General features: G+C 35.7%; 1 protein-coding gene and 1 non-coding gene across 3 annotated transcripts in view; one reads left to right on the forward strand and one right to left on the reverse strand.

Moving 5' to 3' along the window:
- LOC136040824 (uncharacterized) overlaps window positions 1–26732 on the reverse strand; it is a 64980-nt gene extending 38248 nt beyond the window's left edge. For both annotated transcript variants that reach the window (XM_065725159.1, XM_065725158.1), the window contains exon 1: window positions 26531–26732. In XM_065725159.1, coding sequence (XP_065581231.1) covers window positions 26531–26597 — 67 coding nt within the window. In that variant the 5' untranslated portion in view covers window positions 26598–26732. The remainder of the gene's footprint in view (window positions 1–26530) is intronic.
- Trnam-cau (transfer RNA methionine (anticodon CAU)) lies at window positions 24603–24674 on the forward strand. Its single transcript has one exon. It is a non-coding gene; the product is annotated as a tRNA-Met (tRNA).
- Window positions 26733–27151: the final 419 nt, after the last annotated feature.

The raw sequence follows: 27151 nt of genomic DNA on the forward strand, positions 1-27151 counted from the left end.
CAAAATTTTCAAGAAGTTGGGCTTGAAATCGTACTTTTTTTTTACTATCAAGCTATGCAAACTTTCTAAGCTTGTAGATTGTAGTTTGCATATTGAAAAATTGTAAATTTTTGGAAAAAAAATGCAAATTAGTTTTCACTTCTATACTCGCAATTAATTGCTGTCTTGGTTACTCCCTAAATACTCACTGGCATTCTAAACCCAAGCCGTTATTGAGATATCTCAAAATTGACCCTAAGTGCCTGATATTCTCTCCACGAGTTCAGCTGTAAAGCGACTTCTCAGTGACGGTAACTGTCGGGTTAGTCAGCAAATTACCGTCTTCCTTTCAGAACTTAACACTTAAATTGCTAGTATAAGACAACTCCGAAATCTTTGAGCTTCAGACTGGAGCAAGGTCGAATAAGGTAAGTTGGCCCCTACATACATAGGAGGGGGAGACCTTGATTGTTGTATATTCTGTGGCACATTTAATTAAAACTACCACATTTTGTTACTTAAAGCGCAATGAACTCAAGAAGGACGTCAGATGAAAACATATATGCCTCTGGCTCCCTCTTATGCCTGCTAATACAGAAAACCAAGATTTTCTACAATTTTTCTTTTCGTTGTTACAGATTAATGAAGATTACAAGCCTTGCACAAAATTTCATTATCGTCGCCTCACTGAGTCGTGAAAAAAAAAAGAAAACACAGGTAAACTAATTTGATAAATTTGACAGTATCTTTCCGACGTCAAAATTAAAAAGTTTCATAGTCCTACACCAGTTGTGACATCAGTAACTTTCAGTATAAACAAGGGGTTGTCCCCTCCTCGACGCCTCGCTTTTTTACACTAAAGTTTTTTATTGTTTTAAAAAGTAGAGCTGTGAGAAATATTCAAACTTTAGCGTAAAGAGCGGGGCGTCGAGGAGTGGACAACCCCTTTCATATACGGAATAATTTCTGTTCGTTTTAAGTTTTAATGTCGCTCCTTACTTTCAGTTGAAAAAACTTGTTTTTTTTTATTTTAATAATTATCTTAAACATAAGCATCAAATTTAATATTTTTAAATATCCGCGAAGTAATTGAACAGCATGTAGAAATATTGAATTAATTCATCAGGCAGCATTTTACTATTGAATTACTGTTTTAAAAAGAAGAGTTGGGAGAAAGAGTCATACTTTAGCGTAAAGAGCGGGGCGTTGATGAGGAAGCAGCCCCTTTCATATACGAAGTAATTTCTGTTCGTTTTAAGTTTTAATGTCGCTCCTTACTTTCAGTTAAAAAAAAACTTGTTTTTTTTATTTTCTTAAAAGGGATTGATCCTAAAAGGGATACATAGTATTTTTATTCTTTAAAAAGTGTCCTTAATTGGTTTGCTTTTACTGTACCAAAACCCTATAGTCTTTTGTGTTTTCAGTCAAGCGCTAGTTTTCTATAATCCTAAAAGCATAGGGAGACATAATTAGTTGTTTTATTTGTACTAGTTTTACTGATATATTTTAGATAGGCTGTGAAGTAATAATTTTTGTCCGTCTTAAGTTTCAACTTCGCTTTTTACTTCCCTCGGAAAAACTTTTTTGGATTAATCTTTGTTCGTTTTTAATTAAAATTTAAAGTAGAAACAATATTGCCTTGATCTTTTTTATTTATACGGAATAATGTCTGTTCGTTTTAAGATTTAATATCACTCTTTAGTTTCAGTTGTATACTTATTTTTAATGAAGATTGACAGAATGTCAGATTACCAAAGATTGTCCTTTTCGGCCAACTGTCTGGGGCTAAATAGAAAGTAGGTCGTCCTGGTCTGGTCTGGGAGGATGTCGCAAAGAAAGATTTAAAGGAAATAGGAACTTCCTGGCAGGGTGTAAAAAGGGAGGATTCGAATTGATTAGGATGGAGGAAGAGCGTGCGTAGCTGTGTTGGTCTCAGGCGGCTGGGTGCTGCGGTGAATGTTTCAGTAGCTTACTGATGAGCAGACGATTTATGAAATTTACTAAGCGGGCTGGGAGGGGGAGTGTACGGGAGAGATTCTTGTAAACCTCCAGTTGAGGATACTGGAACATAACTATTACAATAGTACCTGTTCAGTACTTCAAAGCTTCTCCACTTAAAAAGTGCATCAAAAGGTGTTTTCAGTGCTATATCGAACTTACGAAGGGTAAAATCGATAAAAAAAAAAGAAGCATGTATATATGAGCAATAGCTTTCAAATGAGCCATTAAACATCACTCTTACAAGTTCTGCTAGCCCAACAGCCCCCAGCTTTTCCACTTGAGACACGGCACCAAAAACGCCGTTCTTAGTGCCATATTGAACTTGGTGACGGTGTAAGTTATATGAAGGACGTAGATATAAGCAATATCTTGTATATGAGCTATAAAAGATCTTTCTATGATGTTTTGGTAGCCTGATAGTGCCACCCCTTGAGAAATGGCACAAAAAGCGCCATTTTAGTGCCATATGGTGCTTGCAGACGGCAAAATCTATAAAAAGCAAGTAAATATGAGAAATGGCTTTTGAGTGAGCCATTAAACATCTCTCTATGATGTTCATGTAGCCCGCTAGGCCTGTTGAAAAAAATAAAAAAAAAAAATATGGGAGACAGATCAGTGCTACCGATGCAAAAAAAGTTATTTTCCTTGATGTTCAAGGAGGGGGACTGTAATTTCTCTATACATGGTTCTCGATCATGATGATTCCAATGATAAACTTTTCAGTTTGATCTGACGGCATTTTCGAGGGGTTTGAGGCTTTTTTCAAATCACCATAAATTTCTTTTCGCAATAAGCTTTTACTTTTAAGACAAACCAAAATAATAGTTACATTTCGTAAGTCAGTTTTAGACGAACATTTTTTTCACTAGGCAGTTTTTTTCAAAACGCTTTTTTTAACTTTTGGTTACTATGGGCTGTGGTTCGCTCTATACTAGGTTACAGCTACCGCTGCAACCATGATGTATGAAACGAAAAGCCCGTCTTCCGAGTGTCTTCGCGCCAAAAGCTTCGTAGTTATGTGGTGTACAACCGAATAAATTGTCCACATCTCTATGAAGTGCGTTATGGGAATTATCTTTCTCCATTTGTGTTTTTCAGACACTGGATTAATTCAGTGGCGTGAATTAGGAGAGAGGGTGCTCGTTTAGATTCTTTGCTTCCCCCTATATTTCGAAAATACCTTTTTGGGGGTACTTTAATTGAAAGACTATTTTTGGTACTAATGCAAAAAGTAAAAAAAAAAAAAAAATTTGCCCCACCCAGAGATATTGAAAAATACACTCTCCGCCCTTACAACCACTATTTTTCTTTTAATTCACGCCCCTGGATCAATAAGGTCAAGTTTCGTTTTAAGGTCATAGAGCTTACTCGACTCTCAACTTTGTAAGTCCAGAACATTCCCTAAAAAAGAGATATTTACTATCGTTTAAATATACTTTTTTTTACAAACTAATTTGCTTAAATCCACACTGAAATAAACTTAAAAGCATTCTTCATACAGGGTACTCCATTCAGTATACTCCAGAAAACCATTGATGTTTTTACCCCCAGATAGTTTTCTATATTATAAACAAAACCGGCAATCTATTTCTATTGAGACAGTTCTTTATTGTTTCAAATTTATTTGATCAATAAAGTGGGAATTATAGTTTTAAAGCAAAATTCGACTCTTTAAAAATTATTCCTGGTGAGATATTCATGATATCTCTGAAAGATGGCCTTGATTCATTATAAGAATAGGCTTGGAGAAGACCCAACAAGCACCCATAGATAGATAGATAGATAGATAGGTGTATTTCAAAAACCCATGGGCCATATACACACAAAAATATAAATAAATAGCAAACAAGCAAGGAAATTAACAACAGTACGAACACGCACAAAAAACAGAATTCAACGCAAAAAGTGCCTAATCTAACTACAAAAGAAATTAGTCATATAAAACTTTTTCTTCTTATTAAGGATTTATCTATATATTTCAACGGCCTAGAATATGTTTAACGTTAATAGTGACTGAGACCACACTGTCTGTCCATCATAAACAGCAAAATACAAGAAGAAAAATAGGGAATTTTTTTCTACAAGTTAATGGAATGCGAACTTTAAATGAATATTTCGACCCTATATCCAAGAGTCGTTCTCAGCAAAACAAATGAAACAATATAACAGAAATTCACATTAAAGTACGATCATTAAAACCAAATTCTTTTTGAAACAGTCCTAGCATCAGTATATCATTGCTGCACTAATGTTTACGAGAAAACATTAGTCGTTTAAAATAAAAATAAGGAAATATTAATTATAAAAACACCCACAAGAGAAATGCAGTTTAAAATACTGGTCTACATGGAAATAGGTTTACAGATTTTACTTTGAACTGGATAAATCAGATTGGAGATAGTTGCTGTTTCCCAAAGATTAGCTAACTCAAGGTATTTAAGAAATATATAATTTAAAAATTTTTTGAAAGATGCGAATAGCAATAAATTCTTGATTTTACCTGAAAATACGCTAATAAGCTAGAAACAAAAAATGCATAAGCCGAATCTGTTTCCCATTTGTACACGGCTCTTATATTGATTTAAATGGAACAAAACGTGTGAAAGCAGTGTTTAACAGATGATATTTCAATTCTGTTTGTGCTTGATGATTAAAAAAAATTAATGAAAGATTTGCCACAAAAAAAAAAAAAAAAATGAACTGTCACTATCCGCCATGTGAAATTCTTGCTTTTTCTTCGCTTGAACAATTTTCAATTTGATATTAATGCACTAGAGATTGACAAATCGATTCGTTTATTGTTTTTTTTTTACTTAAGGAACTTTACCTTAATGTTGAATTTATTAGCTATTGACTAAATGATTTATATATCGGATAAAATACATTGTTGCATAATTTATTAAGCTGAAGAATTTATAACTTTATAAAAAAGATTTTAGACATTGAAATGTTTGAGCTGCAGGATAATTTCAATATGAGTAATTTATACTGTTACAAATTATTAACTTCCAGGGGAAAGTTTCACGGCTGTTAAAAGGAGGGTGACAGGGGTAAGCTAACCTGGATGCCATGGCACTGGACGGCCATACTCCCAGCATTTTTATAAAAACAAGAAATTGTTGTATTTTAATCTGTAACCTACACCTGTCATTAGATAATATTTTACCTCTAGAAAACCAAACAAATTTAAGAGATTTGTTCTTTGCCCGTGTTTCAATTCTTTTAAGCACTAGTTATGATTTTATATAAACTATTTCATCCATCTAGGTTATTTTTACTTCAAATACGTTCAGTAAGTTAAAAGTAATGTTTCGTGCATATATGCCGTTTTTACCTTTGGAGAGTCAAAAAGGTTTTAAAAAGAAAGAAATACCAATTCGCAACTGAGAACTAAATAATAAAATCTCAAGTTGCATAATTTCGTTCTTAAGAAATAAATAAATAAATACAGTACCACAATAATGAATAAACCAGTACAAAAATGGGTATTGTAATAAAAAGAACTTTCATAGACGGTTCACGATGGTGACTGAGTAGTAATTTTATTATTTCCCCGAACTACTTTGAAAAACCAATTTGGTAATTTTCAACAATGATTATAAAATTACACCACACAGTTGAGGAATAGATGGAATGCAATAACGTAAAGGAAACAGTTACGAAGATCATACTTTCATACAAGAACATGTCTAAAATTTTATCCCCGGAAGATCACCCCCCCTCGGGAAATCCCTCCTGCAGAAAATACCCCCACCCCCGAAAATTCCCCCTCATTTAAAATTGACCAGCCGAAGAGAAAATACAAAATAGCTACCTCAAAATATCGAAAAGATGTCCTAAGGGGTAGCAAAAGGATCAGATATAAGAAACAGTTTTAGGAAAGGGCCTGGTAGGTCTCCAATCACTTTTGACTAAAAAAAGGACTAGCACTCTCAATTTATGATCGAATGAGTATCGTCCGAGGTTTTTACAACCATGAGGCCCAGGTGGGAATGAGGAAGGGCAGTTCCTTTTCTGTACGGAATAAATTCTGCTCTTTTTGGGGTTTAATGTTAATCTTTACTTTCATGATAACAATGCACACCAGAAATATTCCAAGAAATCAAGAGAGGTGCATAAAAACCCAATTTTGATGTGATTTTCAACATTTTTGTAACCCTGCCCCCTCCAAAGGAATGATCCCCCAAACTAAACTCCTGGATTTGGCTCTCTGGATTACATATCAATTTCTATCTCCACCTACGCCGTGTCTCCCTTAGAACTAATTCTGTATCAAACAGTTTGTGGTAGCGAACCAACTACGCCTCCTTCCCCACCCCTTATTTCTCAAAATCGTCTGATAAAAACTAAGAGAAAGCCATTTAGCCCAAAAAAGAATTGATATGCAAATTTCATTTTAATAACATATGTGCGGAGAGCCAAAATCAAGCATGCATTAATTCAAAAACGTTCAGAAATTAAATATAAAAAAACTAGTTTTTTAACTGAAAGTAAGGAGCGACATTAAAACTTAAAACGAACAGAAATTACCCCGTATATGAAATGGGTTGTCCCCTCCGCAATCCCTTGTTCTTTACGCTAAAGTTTGACTCTTTGCCACAATTCTACTCTTTAAAAAAATTAAAAACTTTAGCGTAAAGAGTGAGGGATTGCGGAGGGGATAACCCATTTCATATACGGGGTAATTTCTGTTCGTTTTAAGTTTTAATGCCGCTCCTTACTTTCAGTAAAAAAAACTACTTTTTTTTATTTAATTTATCTGAAGGCTCAATGGGATGTTTTGGCATTAAAATACACCCTTTTTTGCATCTCCCTCCATCCCTAAGTACAAAACAATCAGAAAACGCTCTTTTCGAGGTTTAAAGCTCTTATATTCAAATGTTTGAAATTGTTTATTTTTTGCCAAAGAATAATGGATGAAAACAACAGCAAGTAAAACAACAGGGAATTTATCTGAGACAGTGAAATTTGTTTAGACCTGAAAAATATTTCGATTATTGGTCCAAGAGCCGTCCACAGCAAACTACGTACATAAATTAAATAAGACTTGCAATAAAGTAAGATCTTAAAACTGAAATTCAAAGATCGGGAAAGATCAAAGATCAAAGAACAGTCCCAAGTATTTTTTTTATGATGGAAAGGCAATGTGGTCCTCGTCGTTATTTAAATATCATGGATGTGTGCTGTTTGTTTTTCCCCCAGGGATTATCGTTTCAAACCAAGGGTCCTAGAAGATCAGGAGAGGGCTAAAAAAATTCTAAAGTTTGAGTGCCTTTTTAAGTGACCAAAGAGAATTGAGGGCAACTAGCACCTTTACCCTGTCCCTTTACCCCCCAAAAACATTTGAATGGAATTCTAAGATAGCCTTGTTGTTCATCATAATTTAAAGGTCCAATAAATATGCCTCCAGGGATGACAAGACCACCCACAGTCCCTTGGGAAAGGGCTGTAAGTTTTGCAATTTGTCCATTGCTTACGAATAGTATTTGTTACTGGGAAACATATGGACGTATTTTAAGAGTTTTGGTCATTTTTTTTATATGTTGAAAGTGATCGGAGACCAACCAGCCCCTCCTAAAACTCTTTTAGATATCTTGTCTTTTTGTTACCCCTTCACACATCTGATCGACCTTTTGAGGTGCCTGTTTTGTACTTTCTCTTTGGCTGCTCAATGGGGAAATTTCCATGGGTAGGGAGATTTTTCACGGCGGGGAGTTTTCCAGGGGGTATTTTCTGCTGGGGTTATTTTACCCATGTTTTGTTTTTCGGGGTCTTTTCCGTGGAGGGAATTTTCCGTGTGGGGGTTATTTTACGGGAGGGGGTAAACGCCGGCTGATTAATTGTTTTCTGAATGCCATTTCGATAACTCATTTGGGTCATTAACAATTAGTCACTTTCAGATTAACCAAAGGCACTTTCAAAAGCTTTTCAAAGAGCCCTTTCACGAAAAGGCACTGACTTGGGTCTAATAAAGTCATTCCAAATGCACAGCCTCAACGTATCGAATTATTACGTCTAAATTCATAACCTATTATGATTAATTGCATATCTGACCATTTGTATAGATTAGAATTTCAAATAGTTAACCTATTTATCATAATCTTTTTTCAAGGAAGGCGGCAAATTTTACCATGAATTAACTTCAGTAAATATTAATGAAAATTTGGCCAACCCAGTTGATCTTAAGAAAAGATTTACTTCTGCACATTAATTTTTAATTTTTCAAGCAAAGAAATTTTCCTTCAGTTTCTGACCATCTTTATAGACCGTGTAAAATTATCTTTATTCAAGTCGAAACGGATTTTCCATTACTAAACTGCATGATATCCGCTCCTACCAGGGCTACGGTTCTTACAAACCGTAAAGATATACCAATTTCAAATAAACTTAGGTGCGAAGTTTAGTTTTTTCTCTGTAGCTACCATACAGTATATATATATATATATATATATATATATATATATATATATATATATATATATATATATATATATATATATATATATATATATATATATATATATATGTGTGTGTGCAACATGGCTGATGAAATATGTGACGTAAAACCGATGAAAGAAGATCAGGTTAGGAAAGTTAATTTGGAAGTAACGTATATTTTTTATTAATAAAAACGATCGTAAGAATTTAAAAGTTCTAGTTGCCTTTTTAAGTAACCAAAAGATTTATTGGCAACTAAGCCTCCTCCTCCACTCCTTTTTTCTCAAAATCGTCCGATAAAAACTAAGAAAAAGCCATTTAGTCAAAAAAAAATATGCAAATTTTTTTGCAAAAAGTGCCGAGAGACAAAATCAAAACATGCAATAATTCAAAAACCTTCAGAAAATAAGTAAAAAAACAAGTTTTCTTAACTGAAACTAAGGAGCAACATTATAACTTAAAACGAACAGAAATTACTCCGTATATGAAAGGGGCTGTTCCCTCCTCAACGCCCCCCTCTTTACGCTAAAATTTTTCACTGTTTTAAAAAGTAGATTTGAGAGTAAGAGTCAAACTTTAGCGCAAAGAGCGAGGCTTTGAGGAGGGAATAGCCCCTTTCATATACGGAGTAATTTCTGTTTGTTTTATGTTTTAATTTTGCTCCTCATTTTCGATTAAAAAAATCTTGTTTTTTTATTTAATAAAAACAAAAAATGAAGTAATACAATAGCAATATCACCCAAATTAGTCGGTAAAAGTGACCAGTCAGTCAGTAAAATACATCCCCCTCCCAAAGATTTTGGCTACTGATGCCTCTGGTCGATACCAGACCAAGTCATGGTTGCAGCAGTAGCTCCAACCTAGTAAGGAGCGAACCACAGCCCATAGTACCTAAAAGTTGGAAAACACATTTAGAAAAAAAATAACCAATGAAAAAAATTGCCATCATACACTGACTCAGGAATGGTAACTATTATTTCGGTTCATCAAGTAAAAGTTTATTGCGAAAAGAAATTTATAGTGATTTTCAAAAAAAAGTCTGAAAATCCTCGGAAATGGCGTCAGATTGAAATGAAAAGTCTACCTTTGGAATCAGCATGGTCGAAAACCTGAGTAAGGGAAATTGTAGCCCCCTACTTGAATAACAAGGAAAATCACTTTTTTCCAACAGTGTGTGGTAACTGTAAGTAAGGAGCGACCCGGCTCAATATTACCCAAAACTCTATAAAAACGGAATTTTGATACCAATAGATGCATTAAAAGAATTGAATTTTTGTGCTGATTTTAAATAAATAAGTTTTATCAAGTTACGAATCCTGAGAAAAATTGCTTTATTTTCGCAAAAAAGAGGAAACACCCCAAAAATTCATAGAATCTTAATGAAATTCACACCATCAGATTAATCGTATCAGAGAACCCGACTGTAGAGGTTTCAAGCTCCTATCTGCAAAAAATGTGGAATTTTGTATTTTTTACCAGAAGAAAGATCACGGATGCGTGCTTATTTGTTTTTTTGTTGTTCTCTTTTTTCTCAGGGGTGATTGTATAGACCCAGCGGTCCTAGAACGTCACGAGAGGTCTCATTCGAACAAAAATTAAAAGTCCTAGTGCCCTTTTTAAGTGACAAAAAAATTGGATGGCAACTAGGCCCCTTCCACTCTCATTTTTTCTCAAAGCCACCTGATCAAAATTTTGATATAGCTATTTTGCTCAGTATAGTCGAAAATCTAATAACTATTTCTTTGAGAACGACTTAATCCTCCATAGTCCCCGGGGGAAGGGCTGCAGGTTATGAGCTTTACCAATTGTTTACCTATAGTATTGGTCATTGGGAAGTATACAGACGTTTTCAGGGGGGATTTTTTTCTATGGGGTCGGGGCTTTCTTAGGAAGATCTTTCCATGGAGGAATGTTTCATGGGGAAGAGAATTTTCATGATGGGGTTGCTGGATTTTCCAGCATTATTTAAAGAAAAAACAATGAGAATTTAAGTTAAAAAAAAATGTTTCCAATTGAAAGTAAGTAGCAACATTAAAACTTAAAACGAACAGAAATTATTACGCATATGAGGGGATCGTTCCCTCCTCAATACCTCACTCTTTATGCTAAAGTATTCTTAGTAATTTCAAAAGATCTATTTATTCTAATTAAACGGCATTTTTGATTCATGGGTCATTCTTAAAGAATTGGAACAAAATTTGAACTTTAGCGTAGAGAGCGATGTATTGACGAGGGAGCAAACCCCTTCATATACGCAATAAAATCAAACGAATATAGAAGTACGCTACGTAAGTTAATTCGTAAGTTATGTATGTTTATTACTAATAAAAACGTTCGTAAATAAAATTAAAAGCTCTAGCGGCCTTTTTAAGTAACTAAAATAATTGGAGGGCAACTAGGCCCCTTCTCCCACCTTTTTTATCAAAATTGTCTTGTCAAAATTTTAAGAAAGCCATTTAGCCAAAAAAGTAAAATTGATATGTAAATTTAATTTTAATTATTCATGTACTGTGAGTCAAAATAAAAACCTGCATTAATTGAAAAATGTTCAGAAATTAAATGAAAACTAGTTTTTTTAAACTGAAAGTAAGGAGTGACATTTAAACTTAAAACAAACAGAAATTATTCCGTATATTAAAGGGGCTATCTCCCCCTCTACGCCCTGGTCCTTATGCTTAAGTTTGACTCTTTCTCTCAACTCTGCTTTTTAAAACAATAAAAACTTTAGCGTTAGGAGCGTGACTTTGTGGAGGGGACAGCCACTATCATATACGGAACAACTTCTGTTCGTTTTAAGTTTTAATGTTGCTCCTTACTTTGAGTTAAAAAAAAAAAAATATTTTTTTATTTATGTATGGATAACATTGATCTGTCTCCTGTTTTTTCTTTTTATTTTTAGCAGGGCTTGGGGGTGACCAGTACATCATAGAGAGATGTGTAGATGCTCATTTTGACGGAAATTAAATTTTCTAGTGCACTTTTTAAGTTATCAAAAAAATTGGAGGGCAACTAGCCCCCCTTCCTCAATGATCCCTCCTCCCAAAGTCATCCAATCAAAATTTGAGATAGCCGTTTTGTTCAGCATAGTTCAAAGGTCTCTTATCTTTGGTTTTTGTGATGATATGACCCTCCATAGTCCCCGGGGATAGGGCTGCTCACTTTATCGGTATTGGACGTATCGATATCACGCGTATCGGTATGGGTGTATTTTTGTTAGGCGTATTGGCATCGCAGGCATCTTAAACAGATTTTTAATAGCCCATATAAAATATATTGCTCATATCTACGTCCTTCCTATAAATTCCACCATCAGCAAGTTCCAAATGGCACTAAAACAGCACTTTCGGTGCCACGTCTCAAGTGGAAAAGCTGGGGTTAGTTGGCTACCAAAACTTTTTAGAGTGACGTTTAATGGCTAATTTGAAAGCTATTGCTAATATCTATGTAATGTTTATCAATTCTACCATCCGTAAGTGTGGTAAAACAAAACTTTTGATGTCACTTCTTAAGTAGAAAAGCTTGGAAGCATAAAACGATATCATTATTGTGATAATTATGGTCTCAAACCCTTAATTGGAGGTTTCAAGAACACCTCCCGCACGTTCCTTCTCCAAGCTTCCTGAATAAGTTAAGCAATTAAGGTACAAACACCAATATATTAAATTAGATTATTAGAGGCATGGTTTTGTTAGTACAGCGTTTGACTTCAAGCTAGAGTGTCTTGCGTTCGATTCCTGCTTGTTTTTTTTTTAATCATGACCTTTTCCCTTCTATACGATCATTTTCAGATAATGTCACTGTCTTTGTAAATGTCATGCACTCATTTTTTAAGGCATGCCCCAGGAAGGTATTGGGTCAAGCATTTTGATTCAAAGGGAATAAAGGTCATCCATTTCATGGTTTGCAACGACATTCCAAGTAGATGACTAAATCCATAACCCAACGAATGACATAATTCTGTCAAAGTTCTCCGGGGGGGGGGGGTCAAAATTGGTGACAACTTTCCCAAACCAAGTGAAAATGACAGAGAAAACTGAAGAAACGAGCCTTATAGTGATAAGAAAGGTAAAGATGTACGAAAGAAAATTGACCTGGTTCAGTGGATGCCTGAATTATGCAGGCTTATCTTAGTTTTAACAACATTTTTGGAGAAACGAATTCCAGCTGGGAGGGCAAACTGGGGTCTTGGGAAAAAACTGAGATCTGGGAGAAGAAGTTTCCCCCTCTAACCCATAGCGAATTGCGCCCCTGACCTCAACCCTTTGCCACTTAGTGGCTGGAGAATTCTAGGCATGTGGTTCTGGAACCGCTCAAAGTTGTACATTAAAAGAAGGGTTATTTATTGTTATAATTACTTATTCCAATTATTTACTTGACAATCCCACCGTAATATTCTCTCCATACGTAAGATTCTGCATCCAAAGAGGAAGAAAAAAAAGAAAACAGTTCCGTAGGAGAATTCAGGTAATTTTTCCCAAAATTTTTAAAATGAAAACAAACTTAGTTTATAATACCATTTATCGTACCCACACAAGACATAATCTTATTGTGAAATTTCCATTCATTTCTAAGTAATGACTAAACAAAAAAAAACTAAGTTTTTCTAAATGAAAGTGAAGAGCGACATTAAAACCTAAAACGAACGGAAATTACTCCGTATATGAAAGGGGCTGCTTCCTCATCAACGCCCCGCTCTTTACGATAAAGTTTGACTCTTTCTCTCAACTCTTCTTTTTAAAACAGTAAAAAACTTTAGTGTAAAGAGCGGGGCGTTGATGAGGAAGCAGTCCCTTTCATATACGGAGTAATTTCTGTTCGTTTTAAGTTTTAATGTCGCTCTTTACTTTCATTAAAAAAAACTTGTTTTTTTTTTGTTTAATTTCTGGAGTTTTTGAATTAATGCATGTTTTGATCTTGGCTCTCCGCACATAAATAATTAAAACGAAATTTGCATATTAATTTTTTTGGGCTAAATGGCTTTTTCATAGTTTTAATCGGAAGATTTTGAGAAAAAGCAGCGAGGGAGGAGGCCTAGTTGCCCTCCAATTTTTTGATTGCTTAAAAAGGCAACTATAACTTTTAATTTTTTTACGAACGTTTTCATAAGTGAAAAATATACGTAACTTACGAATTAACTTACGTAGCGAACTTATATATTCGTATGTTTTTATTGCGTATATGAGGGGGCTCATCCCTCTTCGATACCTCGCTCTTTACACTAAAGCTTAAATTGTGTCCCATTTCCTTAAGAATGACCCCTGAATCACAAAGGCCGTAGAATAAATAGTTGAAATAGCTAAAAATACTTTAGCGTAAAGAGCGAGGTATTACGAGGACGTAAACCCCTCACATGCGTAATAATTTATGTTCGTTTTAAGTTTTAATGCTGCTCCTCACTTTTAGTCGAAAAAACTTTTCATATTTATTTTTTCATTGTTTTTTAAATAAAGCTAGAAAATCCTGCGTCCCCTCCATTGAAAGTCTCTTCCCCCATGAGAAGTTCCTCCATGGAAAGATCCTCCCACGTAGCCCCCCCCCTCAACTCTCTCCCAAACCAAAAACATCCCCCTGAAAACGTCTGTACAATTCCCAATTATCATTATTGTATGTAAACAAAGGTCAAAGTTTGTAACTTGCAGCCCCTCCCACGGGGACCGCGGGGGAGTAAATCGTCCCCAAAGACATGGTTATTAGGTTTTTCGACTATGGTGAACAAAATGACTTTCTCAGAATTTTGATCCGGTGACTTTTGGGAAAAAAGAGCGTCGGAGGGGGTCTAGGTGCCCTCCAATTTTTTTGGTAACTTAAAAAGGCCGCTAGAACTTTTAATTTCCATTAGAATGAGCCCTTTTGCGACATTCTAGGACCACTGAGTCGATACGATCACCCCAGGAAAAAAAAACAACAAAAAAAACAAGCAACAAAACGAATAAACACGCATCTGTGATTTGTCTTCTGGCAAAACATGCGAAATTCCACATTTTTGTATATAGAAGCTTAAAACTTCCACAATAAGTTTCTCTGATACGCTGAATCTTACGGTGTGATTTTCGTTAAGATCGTATGACTTTTAGGGGGTGTTTCCCCCTATTATCTAAAATGAGGAAAATTTTTCTCAGGCTCGTAACTTTTGATGGGTAAAACTAATCTTGATGAAACTTATATATTTGAAATCAGCATTAAAATTCGATTCTTTTGATGTAACTATTGGTATCAAAATTGCATTTTTTAGAGTTTCGGTTACTATTGAGCCGGGTCGCTCCTTACTACAGTTCGTTACCACGAACTGTTTGACTATATTTTCTATTTAGGGACAGGTCAAATAAATCCCTAAGCCTAAAGGCAAATTTCTGTTGAGCTAGCAATATTTTCCGCTAGCATGTCGATATACAAACTTGTCCGCTAAGTTAACCTTAGCGGACCTTTTTTGTCGAAGCTGCTCATCTGGAGCTAATTTCTTAAGTGCTACTAAATTTAATTTTTTTTAAACAAAGAATTAAAGATCTATTTCTTTTTTTAATTTTTACAAAAAGATACGACACGATTAATTATGATTTGATTTTTTTTCCCAGTCTAAACTTATTTTTTCCTTCAATTCTTGTACGGCTTCTTAGTTCAGCTCCTTAATAAGGGTCGAGGTGTCTTATCTCGCCTAGATTGGAGGTGATTAGAAATTATATAAAACAAGAGCTCAGATGGCACTTGTGACGAGGCTGGAAGAGCCAAGAGCCAAGAGCTCATATGGCATGAGCTCTAGCAAAATTCTAAGAATCAATGGAATGATTTAAAAGGAAAATCAGAGGCTTAATGCCGGTCGGGATTTAAAATAAGAGCTCTGAGACACGAGTTCCTTCTAAATATCAAAATTCATTAAAATCCGATCACCCACTCGTAAGTTAAAAATACCAAATTTTTTCTAATTTTTCCTCTCCCTTCAGCCCCCCAGATGGTCGAATCGGGGAAAACGACTTTAGCAAGTCAATTTGTGCAGGTCTCTCACACGTCTACCAATTTGCATCGTTCTAGCACGTCCAGAAGCACTAAACTCGCACTGGACCCCCCCTAACTCCCCAAAAGGGAGTGGATTCAGTCCGGTTACATCAATCACATATCTACGACATTTGTTTATTCTACCTACTAAGTTTCATCCCAATCTTTCCGCTCTCAACGTTTTCTAAGATTTCAGGTTTCCTCCTCCAACTCCACCCCCAATGTCACCAGATCTTTAGATAATAGGGGGATACACCGCCTAAAACCCATACAATCTTAACGAAAATCACACCATCAGATTCAGCGTATCAAAGAACCTTATTGTAGAAGTTTCAAGCTCCTATCTACAAAACTGTGGAATTTCGCATTTTTTGCCAGAAGACAGACCACGGATGCGTGTTTATTTGTTTTTTTCTTTTTTTTTGTTTGTTTGTTGTTTTTTTCCCAGGGGTGATCGTATCGACTGAGTGGTCCTAGAATCTTGCGAGAGGGCTCATTCCAACTGAAATTAAAAGTTCTAGTGCCCTTTTTAAGTGACCAAAAAATTGGAGGGCACCTAGGCCCCCTCCCATGCTCATTTTCCCCCAAAGTCACCAGATCGAAATTTTGAGATAGCCATTTTATTCACATTATTCGAAAAACCTAATAACTATGTCCTTAGGGACGACTTACTCCCCCGCAGTCCCCGTGGGAGGGGCTGCAAGTTACAAACTTTGACCTGTGTTTACATATAGTAATGGTTATTGGGAAGTGTACAGACGTTTTCAGGAGGATTTTTTTTTTGGTTTAGGGGAGAGAGTTTAGAGGGGGGATTACGTGGGAGGATATTTCGATGGAGAGACCTCTCATGGGGGAAGATAATTTCAATGAAGGGAGCGCAGGATTTTCTAGCTTTATTTGAAAAAACAATGAAAAAATAAATTTGAAAAGTTTTTTCTACTGAAAGTAAGGAGCAGCATTAAAACTTAAAACGAACAAAAATTATTACGCATATGAGGGGTTTACCTCCTCGTTATACCTCACTCTTTACGCTAAAGTATTTTTAGTAATTTCAACTATTTATTTTACGGCCTTTGTGATTCAGAGGTCATTCTTAAGGAATGGGACAAAATCTAAGCTTTAGTGTAAAGAGCGAGGTATCGACAAGGGTTGAACCCCCTCATATACGCAATAAAACATACGAATATAGAAGTTCGTTACGTAAGTTAATTCGTAAGTTACGTATATTTCTTACCAATGAAAACGTTTGTAAAAAATTAAAAGTTCTAGTTGCTTTTTCAAGTAATCAAAAACTTGAAGGGTAACTAGGCCTCCTCCCTCGCTTCTTTTTTCTCAAAATCTTCCGATTAATTGCAATTAATTAATATGCAAATTTCGTTTTAATTATTTAAGCGTTTAATTATTAATTATTAAAAAAATTTTAACGCAAAGTAAGGAGCGACATTAAAACTTAAAACGAACAGAAATTACTCCGTATATGAAAGGGGCTTTTCCTCCTTAACGCTCTTTACGCTAAAGTTTCTTACTCTTTTAAAAAGTAGAGATAAGAGAAAGGGTCAAGCTTTAAAGTAAAGAGCGAGGCGTTGAGGAGGAAAAGCCCCTTTCATATACGGAGTAATTTCAGTTCGTTTTAAGTTTTAATGTCGCTCCTTACTTTCCGTTAAAAAAAACTTGTTTTTTTATTTAATTTTCATTAAGATCCGGTCACTTGTTCTTAAGTAAAAAATACCTCAATTTTTCCAATTTTTCTGAATTAACGACCCCCCAACTCCCCCTAAGAGAGCAGATCCATTCCAATTAGGTCAATCATGTATCTAGAACTTGTGCTTATTCTTCCCATAAAGTTTCATCCTGATCTCTCTACTCTAAGCGTATTCCAAGATTTCTGGTTTCCAAGATTTCTTTCCCCCCCCCCAGCTCCCTGTGTCCCTGAATCCGATTTGAATTAAAAATGGAGCATCTTAAACATAAAATCTTTCTATATATCGAGTTTCATTAAGATTCGATCACACATTCGTAAGATAAAGATACCTCAATTTTTACGTTTTCCAAGACTTTCGGTTTCCCCCTCCAACTCACCCCAATGTCACCAGATCTGGTCATGATTTAGAATAACAGCTCTGAAGCACAACATTCTTCTAAATATCAAATTTCATTTAGATCTTATTACCCGTTCGTAAGTTACAAATGCCTCATTTTTTCTAACGTTTCCGAATCCCCCCGAGCTTCCCCAAAGAAAGCGGATCCAGTCCGGTTATGTCAGCCACGTACCTTGGACTTGTGTTCATTCGTCTTGCCAAGTTTCATCCTGATCTCTCCACTCTAAGCCTTTTTCAAGATTCCCGTTTCCCCCCGCCCCAACTCCCCCCAATGATCCGGTCGGTATTTAAAATGAGAAATCTGATTTACGAGATCCTTATAAATATGAAATTTCATTAAGATCTGATCACTCCTTCGTAAGTTACAAATACCTCATTTTTTCGAATTTTTCAGAATTAACCCTCCCCAACCCCCAAAGAGATCGGATCCTTCCGCTCATAGCAATCACGTATTTAGGACTTGTGCTTATTTTTCCAACCAAGTTTCATCCCGATCCCTCCACTTTTCTGAATTAACCGTCCCCCCACTCTCCCCCCTCCAGATGGTCGAATCGAGGAAACGATCATTCCTAATTTAATCTGGTCTGGTCCCTGATACGCTTGCCAAATTTCATCGTCCTTGCTTATCTGGAAGTGCCTAAACTAGCAAAACCGGGACAGACATACCGACCGACAGACCGACAGACAGATCGACCGACAGACCGACAGAACTTGCGATCGCTATATGTCACTTGGTTAATCCCAAATTCCATAAAAATAAATTTTCAACTGAAATAAGGAACAATAGCGAAACTTTAAACGAACAGAAATCATTCCGTATAAATAAAAACGGTCATGGCAGTGTTGTTGCTAAATTAATATTAATCAAAAACGAGCAAAGATTGATTTATAAGTTTTCCCAAGGGAAGTAAAGAGCCAATTTGAATCTTAAAACGGACAAAAATTATTACTTCACATCCTACCTAACATATACCAATAAAACGAATGCAAATAAATCAACTGGTGATATTTCCCTATGTTTTTAGTATTGCAGAAAACTAGCGCTTTTCTGAAAACACAAAAACCAAGTATAAAAAACAAGAATATTGATTTAAGAATCAAAAATAAATACGTAGCCTCACAACACTAAACTAATCCATAACGCTTTTAGTAGTCTTACAGGAGCTGTGATATGAGTAACCTTTCTGTATACAATTAAAATTATGTTAAAAAGTTAGGCTAAAAATAATAAATTTAAACGCATTATACAGCATATAAAATAATGGATTGATTTAACAGGTCATATCTTGGTCTCACCTAGTATTAGTTAAAATGAAAAACATACCAACCGTAACATGAACTGTGGAAATCCAGTTATTTCTCTTTATAAAACGGAGAGTTTCAAGTTGTAATACAAATTCTAAAGCGAGTGTGCAGTCTGAATACTCATAATTCCTTTACTTCGAACTTGTCTACAAAATAATCATGAAATATCCTTTTCAGATCCAAAACAACAGTCAGTTATTGAACTGAGTTCATTGTGCAGAAATTACGCCAAAATAAACAAAAAAAAATATATAGCAACAATCTAAAAATGCTTTACTTTTATTCTGTTAAAAGTGTCCTTAAATGGTTTACTTTTCAAACAGTTCGTGGTAACGAACTATAGTAAGGAGCGACCCGGCTCAATAGTAACCAAAACTCAAAAAAATGGAATTTTGATATCAATAGCTACATCAAAAGAATCGCATTTTAATGCTGATTTTAAATATATAAGTTTCATCAGGTTTAGTCTAACCCATCAAAAGTTACAAGCCTGAGAAAATTTGCCTTATTTAGGAAAATAGGGGGAAACACCCCCTAAAAGTCGTAGGATCTTAACGAAAATGACACCATCAGACTCAGCGTATCAGAGAACCCTACTGTAGAAGTTTCAAGCTCCTATCTACAAAAATGTGGAATTTTGTATTTTTGCCAGAAGACAAATCATGGGTGCGTGTTTATTTGTTTTTTTTTGTTTGTTTTTTTTCCCAGGGGTCATCGTATCGACTAAGTGGTCCTAGAATGTCACAAGAGGGCTCATTCTAACGGAAATGAAAAGTTCTAGTGCCCTTTTAAGTGACCAAAAAATTGGAGGGCATCTAGGCCCCCTCCCACGCTCATTTTTTTTCTGAAAGTCAACGGATCAAAATTTTGAGATAGCCATTTTGTTCAGCATAGTCAAAAACCTTAATAACTATGTCTTTGGGGATGACTTACTCCCCCACAATCCCTGGGGGAGGGGCTGCAAGTTACAAACTTTGACCAGTGTTTATATATAGTAATGAGTATTGGGAAGTGTAAAGACGTTTTCAGGGGGATTTTATTTTGTTTGGGGGTGGGACTGAGGAGAGGGGGCTATGTTGGAGGATCTTTCCTTGGAGGAATCTGTCATGGGAGAAGAAAAATTCAATGAAAAGGGCGCAGGATTTTCTAGCATTACTATAAGAAAACAATGAAAAATAAACATGAAAACGTTTTTCCAAATGAAAGGAAGAAGTAGCATTGAAACTTAAAACGAACAGAGATTATTACACATATGAGGGGTTCTAAAAATACTTTAGCATAAAGAGCGAGGTATTTAGGAGGAGATAAATACCTTGCTCTTTATGCAAAAGTATTTTTAGTAATTTCAACTATTTATTCTACGGCCTTTCTGATTCAGGGGTCATTCTTAAAGAATTAGGACAAAACTTACGATTTAGTGTAAAGAGCGAAGCATTAACGAGGGTATAAACCCCCTAGAATACATAATAAAAATATAAGGTTATGAAAGTTTGTTACGTAAGTTAATTCTTAAGTTACGTGTATTTTTTACTAATAAAAACGTTCGTTAAAAATTAAAAGTTCTAGTTGCCTTTTTAAGTAACCGAAAAATTGGAGGGCAACTAGGCCTCCTTCTCCACCCCTTATTTCTCAAAATCGTCTGATCAAAACTAAGAGAAAGCCATTTAGCCAAAAAAAGAATTAATATACAAATTTCATTTTAATAATTTATGTGCGGAGAGCCAAAACCAAACATGCATTAATTCAAAAACGTTCAGAAATTAAATAAAAAAAAACTAATTTTTTTAGCTGAAAGTAAGGAGCGATATTAAAACTTAAAACGAACAGAAATTACTCCGTATATGAAATGAGTTGTCCCCTCCGCAATCCCTCGCTCTTTATGCTAAAGTTTGACTCTTTGCCACAATTATACTTTTTAAAACAATTAAAAGCTTTAGCGTAAAGAGCGAGGGATTGCGGAGCGGACAACTCATTTCATATAAGGAGTAATTTCTGTTCGTTTTAAGTTTTAATGTCGCTCCTTACTTCCAGCTAAAAAAATTAGTTTTTTTTTATTTAATACCGTACCAGAATTCCTATATTGTTTTGTGTTTCGAGTAAAGCGCTAGTTTTCTGTAATCCTACAAACATAGGGACATATCACAAGTTGATTTATTTGCATTAGTTTTATTGATATTTGTTAGGTAGGCTGTGAAGTAATAATTTTTGTCCGTATTAAGTTTCAACTTCGCTCTTCGCTTTCCTTGAGAAAACTTGTGTTTTTTTTTAAATTAATCCACGGGAAGTAACTGCTCGTACTTTTAAATCCCAGCCTGTTATCTTTTTGCACTTATATCATAGGGCAATTCTTCTACAGTTGCCACTAAATTAATAATATCAAATTATCTTCTTTAACCTTTATATTGCGCTGTTATGATAACTCAACCCCCCAAAAAACACAAAAAAGAATTAAAATAAATAAAAATCTAAAAAAAAATACTACAAAATATTTTCAACCATACATTTTGACTATATTTGTCAAATATAACTATATATATATATATATATATATATATATATATATATATATATATATATATATATATATATATATATATATATATATATATATATATATATTTATATATATATATATATATATATATATATATATATAACTCCTATTTGATGAAAAAATATAGATTGTCTGACCCGTGTGCTAAGTTAGCTGAGCTGAATGTACACATGTGCAATAAGCAAAGCGGCCATGAATGGCAAAATGTTGTTTTTTGACGTGGAATTATTTTTGTTTGTATTTTAGAATGTAATTATGATATGTTGTTTCTTTCTTTTTTTTTCCTTTTTTTTTCAATGTACTCCATCACTTCATTATTTTGCATGATGGGTTATAAGTAAATACATACATACATATTTTGAATTATTGGTAGAATATTCCCAAATTATTTTTTTCTTCATTAATTTTATTTGTCATACTTTCTTTTTGGCTGCTCAATTTTGCTTGTGGGAGGAAGTTTCTGCGATGGAGAATGTTCCGCAGGTGTGGGAATTATACCCAAGGGGGTGGTAAATTCTTCGGGGTGAATGCGCCTAGCTCCCAAGTTCTAATACCCTTTGTAGGTAAAGGTAGAGATTTTACCACGACAAATTGCTGTTTTAAGTATCTTGTAAGGAAGATCTGCAATTTTGGCCAACGATGTTAAGTATTAAATTCTGCAGTAGTAAAAACTAACCAAAATCGGACAGGATAGTAATTAACTTGTGTAAAACAAAAGAAAAAAATCGAAAGAAAAAAGAATCAACTCCAGATAGAAAACCAACTTGATGAAATTTTGCAAACAAAATAGGCAAAATAGTAAACTAGTTGACATTTATTTTTGGCAAGATAAAATAATATCTCAGTCTATAAAATAAAAAGATAAGGAGGAATATCTTATTTCATTGGACAGGGATTAAATTTATATTTAAATGAAATATTCTACCCGTTGATCTGAAAATATTTACTGGAGGCAAAACTATTGAAAATGTTTTTTAAGCCAGCATAGAGAACGTAAGAGGTTAAATGGGTGGCAGCCCCCCCATTTTCGAATAATTTATATGAAAACTAAAAGAATCTAGATGAATAAAAAATGAACTTGTTAGCCAAAATCTCTACATAGTCACCAGTACTTTCTATATTGTACTCATTTCTGTTAATATGAAATTCAAATTATTTCTAATCTAAAGTTGTGTGGTATGAAGGGAAAGACACCCTCTATACAATAAAGGACAAAAAAAACATTGTTGCAAATCAAGGAGGCACACTCGTGCCTCTTTAAAGAGGCGAACCACGACAATGTTAAGCGATCTTCGGTTCCAGTGGTCGCAGAGGGATGGGGAGGGATGCATTTCGTAGCCCGAGCTCCAACTAAGAAACCTGCCGAATTTCATCTCCCTCCGACTTTTCCTTCATGGGAAAATCTGGCCGAAAGTTTCGACCACCCAACCCCACCCCCCCCCCCCCTTTAACGTTGTCCGATCGGGCTGAAATTCACAAGTTAAGGTCCCCTAAGGCCCAGGAACTTATCCGCGAAATTTCAGCTCGGTCCGATAACTTCTTCCCTGTTTTCCAGAAACCACGCATAGCCACTTAATGTTCATTTTCTTTTTTTTCTGCCACGCCTACAGGTCACAGCCGACATCGTATCTGGGTGTACGAAGACTCATTCGACGCGGAATTCTCCGAGTAATTTTCCTGGAAAGTTTCGTCGGAAAATCTTAACCCCCCGATTTTCTAGCTTAGAAAAACCCATTTCCCCATTGAAGGTAAAATTTTCTCTTGTAATAATAATATGAAAAAAACTCCGTTTTCTTAAAGAGTTAAAGAGGCTGCGTCCCAAAGTCGAACCTTAAAATGTACAGGAATAAGGAGAGGCAGTTGGGGGGCTGCCGCCCCCCAAACCCCCCGCTTTTAAAGACTCTTTTGTACAGGTTTTTTGTTTTGTTAATTAAAAGAGTGCCTTTCCGAAGCCAAGAGCGGGGGGCTACCTGTACAAAAGAGTCTTTGAAAGCGGGGGGTTTGGGGGGCGGCAGCCCCCCAACTGCCTCTCTTAATTCCTGTACGTTTTAAGGTTCGACTTTGGGATGCAGCCTCTTGAACTCTTTAAGAAAACGAAGTTTTTTTCATATTATTTCTGTACGTTTTTCTACGATCCATGGTGGATGTAATTTAATAATAATTTTCCATGTTTATTTTCTCGCTTTCTGTATCAATAAATTCAAACTGACAAAATTATCTAATTTTGATAATTTTAATAGTTTAGCAGCTTAATTAAAAATTTAGCAGCTAGTGGTTTTTACCCACCCGCCTCCGGCTTATGGGCCCAGCGCGCTTCCGCTGCGCCAAGCTGCTGTTATGCTTGTTATCAAACAAGTTATTACAATAGAAAATTTCACCAACGGCTTCAATTAGCAAATCAATTTAAATGGTTCTTTTAACTTGGTTCCATCAAGCCTTACCCCCGCTTCAGTATAAATTCTTGTGAACATTCCAGTATGTAATTCTGATCACATGTTTCCATGTCTATTTTCTCCCTTTCTGTATCAATAAATTCAAACTGACAAAATTACCTAATTTTACAAATTTTAAAAAGTTAGCAGCTGGTGGTTTCGATCCGTCGACCTCTGGGTTATGGGCCCAGCACGCTTCCGCTGCGCCAAGCTGCTGTTAGTGTAAGAATTTTTCAAACAAGTGATGTTATTACAAGAGAAAATTTTACCTTCAATGGGGATTTTTCTAAGCTAGAAAATCGGGGGGTTAAGATTTTCCGACGAAACTTTCCAGGAAAATTACTCGAAGAATTCTGCGTCGAATGAGTCTTCGTACACCCAGATCCGATGTCGGCTGTGACCTGTAGGCGTGGCAGAAAAAAAAGAAAATGAACATTAAGTGGCTATTTGTGGTTTCTGGAAAACAGGGAAGGAGTTATCGGATCGAGCTGAAATTTCGCGGATAAGCTCCTGGGCCCTAGGGGACCTTAAATTGTGAATTTCAGCCTCGGACAACGTTAAAGGGGGGGGGGTGGGGTTGGGTGGTCGAAACTTTCGGCCAGATTTTCCCCATGAAGGAAAAGTCGGAGGGAGATGAAATTTGGCAGGTTTCTTAGTTGGGGCTCGGGCTACGAAATGCATCCCTCTCCATCCCTCTGCGACCACTGGAACCGAAGATCGCTTAACATTGTCGTGGTTCGCCTCTTTAAAGAGGCACGAGTGTGCCTCCTTGACATCACTTGTTTGAAAAATTCTTACACTAACAGCAGCTTGGCGCAGCGGAAGCGTGCTGGGCCCATAACCCAGAGGTCGGTGGATCGAGACCGCCAGCTGCTAACTTTTTAAAATTTGTAAAATTAGGTAATTTTGTCAGTTTGAATTTATTGATACAGAAAGGGAGAAAATAGACATGGAAACATGTGATCAGAATTACATACTGGAATGTTCACAAGAATTTATACTGAAGCGGGGGTAAGGCTTGATGGAACCAAGTTAAAAGAACCATTTAAATTGATTTCCTAATTGAAGCCGTTGGTGAAATTTTCTATTGTAATAACTTGTTTGATAACAAGCATAACAGCAGCTTGGCGCAGCGGAAGCGCGCTGGGCCCATAAACCGGAGGCGGGTGGGTAAAAACCACTAGCTGCTAAATTTTTAATTAAGCTGCTAAACTATTAAAATTATCAAAATTAGATAATTTTGTCAGTTTGAATTTATTGATACAGAAAGCGAGAAAATAAACATGGTAAATTATTATTAAATTACATCCACCATGGATTGTAGAAAAACGTACAGAAATGATATGAAAAAAACGTCGTTTTCTTAAAGAGTTAAAGAGGCTGCGTCCCAAAGTCGAACCTCAAAACGTACAGGAATTAGGAGAGGCAGTTGGGGGGCTGCCGCCCCCCAAACCCCCTGCTTTCAAAGACTCTTTTGTACAGGTAACCCCCCGCTCTTGGCTTCGGAAAGGTCCTCTTTTAATTAACAAAATAAAAAACTTGTACAAAAGAGTCTTGAAAAAAGGAGGTTTGGGGGGCGTCAGCCCCCCAACTGCCCCTCCTAATTCTTGTACGTTTTAAGGTTCGACTTTGGGACGCAGCCTCTTTAACTCTTTAAGAAAACGAAGTTTTTTTCATATTATGAAAATAAAGAACAATATTATAGCTTCAAACGAAATCAAACTGCCACAAACATGAGGAGGCTGCCAGTCATCAGTTGTGTCGATTGGGGTCTGGGCATTCACAAACCAAATATTGTTGTGTTAAATGATGAATGATTGATTCAGGCTTTGATAAATGATTTTATTTGGTTGATGATCGGAGAACAGGCCTTTTTTCATTTTCATTAGGGAAATTGGAAAAAAAATAAAATTGCTCCCCTCCCTAGATTTTGAAACATCCCCACCACCAATTTTGTCCATTAATGCCATTCTTTGCTCCCTATTAAACTCCCACTCTATCCGCTGATGTTAAACTTGCACTTTACCAGATTTAACATTATTTTTTGGTGCGTGTTTTTCTATTTCTTGGTAAAATACTCAGAGAACGCGTTTGCATAAGTACTTCCGTTTGGGGTAACGCATCAATTTTTGAAAATGTTAATTTCAATAGTTTCCGCTGAAAGTCAATAGGTCCTGACACCGCATAAGCAAAGCCTGACTTCCGTAATTCACAAATTGTTGTGACATTTTGATCAAATTGGGACTTATAACCCATCCTTTTAAACTTATTACACTACATTAATTGGTTCATTGAGTTTTCTGATTTCTTGTTTGATTGTTCTTAGGAATGCTTAGAAATTTCTAATTGTTAGGAAATGTGTTATAAAAATTTTTCTTGAAAAAAATTGGAAATGGTTGTCGCATCTCGTAGGTAAAGGACACCCCGTTTTCTACTCGAAAGTTTTGCGTCGTTTAACTGTAGGTAAGGCCGTATCCAGGGGGGGGGGGGGTTGTTACGGGCTTTACCCTCCCCCCTCCCCCCCCGAAATGTTTGCTCGTCTTGTAAAAATATTAAAAATTTCACATAAACAAATTAATGACGAGTTTCTTATTTATTTATTCCTGTAAAACCCTCCCTAAAAAAAATTCTAACAACCATTTTTATTGTCTGCACATTTAAATAAAAAAAAAGAGACCCGGCCTAGAAAAATTTGAGGCTGGATATCTCTCCCCTAGCTAGAAACTACTTACTTGAGGACGATTGCATCTCCCGAGGTTTTTGCTTCCTTGCACATTTTCTTGTATCCTGACATGGCATTCTTACTCAGATTCACGATTTAATGGAAAAGGCTGTGATGCTAAAATTAATGGGTTATCTTTCACTATAAACTAAGTCATCTCAATTTTCTTGAAAAAAATGTTTGGTATATCCGATGTCAATTTAACAATTGCAATTTTCACCAATGGGCATAAGCGGAACATCATTTTTTAAAGTTTGTGGTTTTGGCGGTTCGTGAGTCCGAACTCAGCCAAAGGGCTTTTATTTAAACAACAAGTAAATGTGTAAAAAGCGATAGAATTAAAACTATTCAATAGTTAGTGAGCACAATTTTTTAAATAGAGGGGATTCAGGTTCCTATTTATGTATAAATGTGTATGTTAGGGGGGGGGGAGAACAACTCCTCTTGGCTTCATCCCATCTTGGGGCAGTGATCAGCTACAAAGGAGCAAGCCTTTTTCTATTGATGGCTAACAATTAGTGTGTCCCCCGGCCATAATTTAAAACGCTTGCCCCCCACCCGCTCTGAGGGTTCATTTCGACCCTGGAGTTTTTGTTTGTGATGTTTGAGCTATTTCTAACAAAATGACTAT

This window comes from Artemia franciscana, chromosome 21 (genome assembly GCF_032884065.1).
Source record: "Artemia franciscana chromosome 21, ASM3288406v1, whole genome shotgun sequence".
NCBI classification, from domain to species: Eukaryota; Metazoa; Arthropoda; class Branchiopoda; order Anostraca; family Artemiidae; genus Artemia; species Artemia franciscana.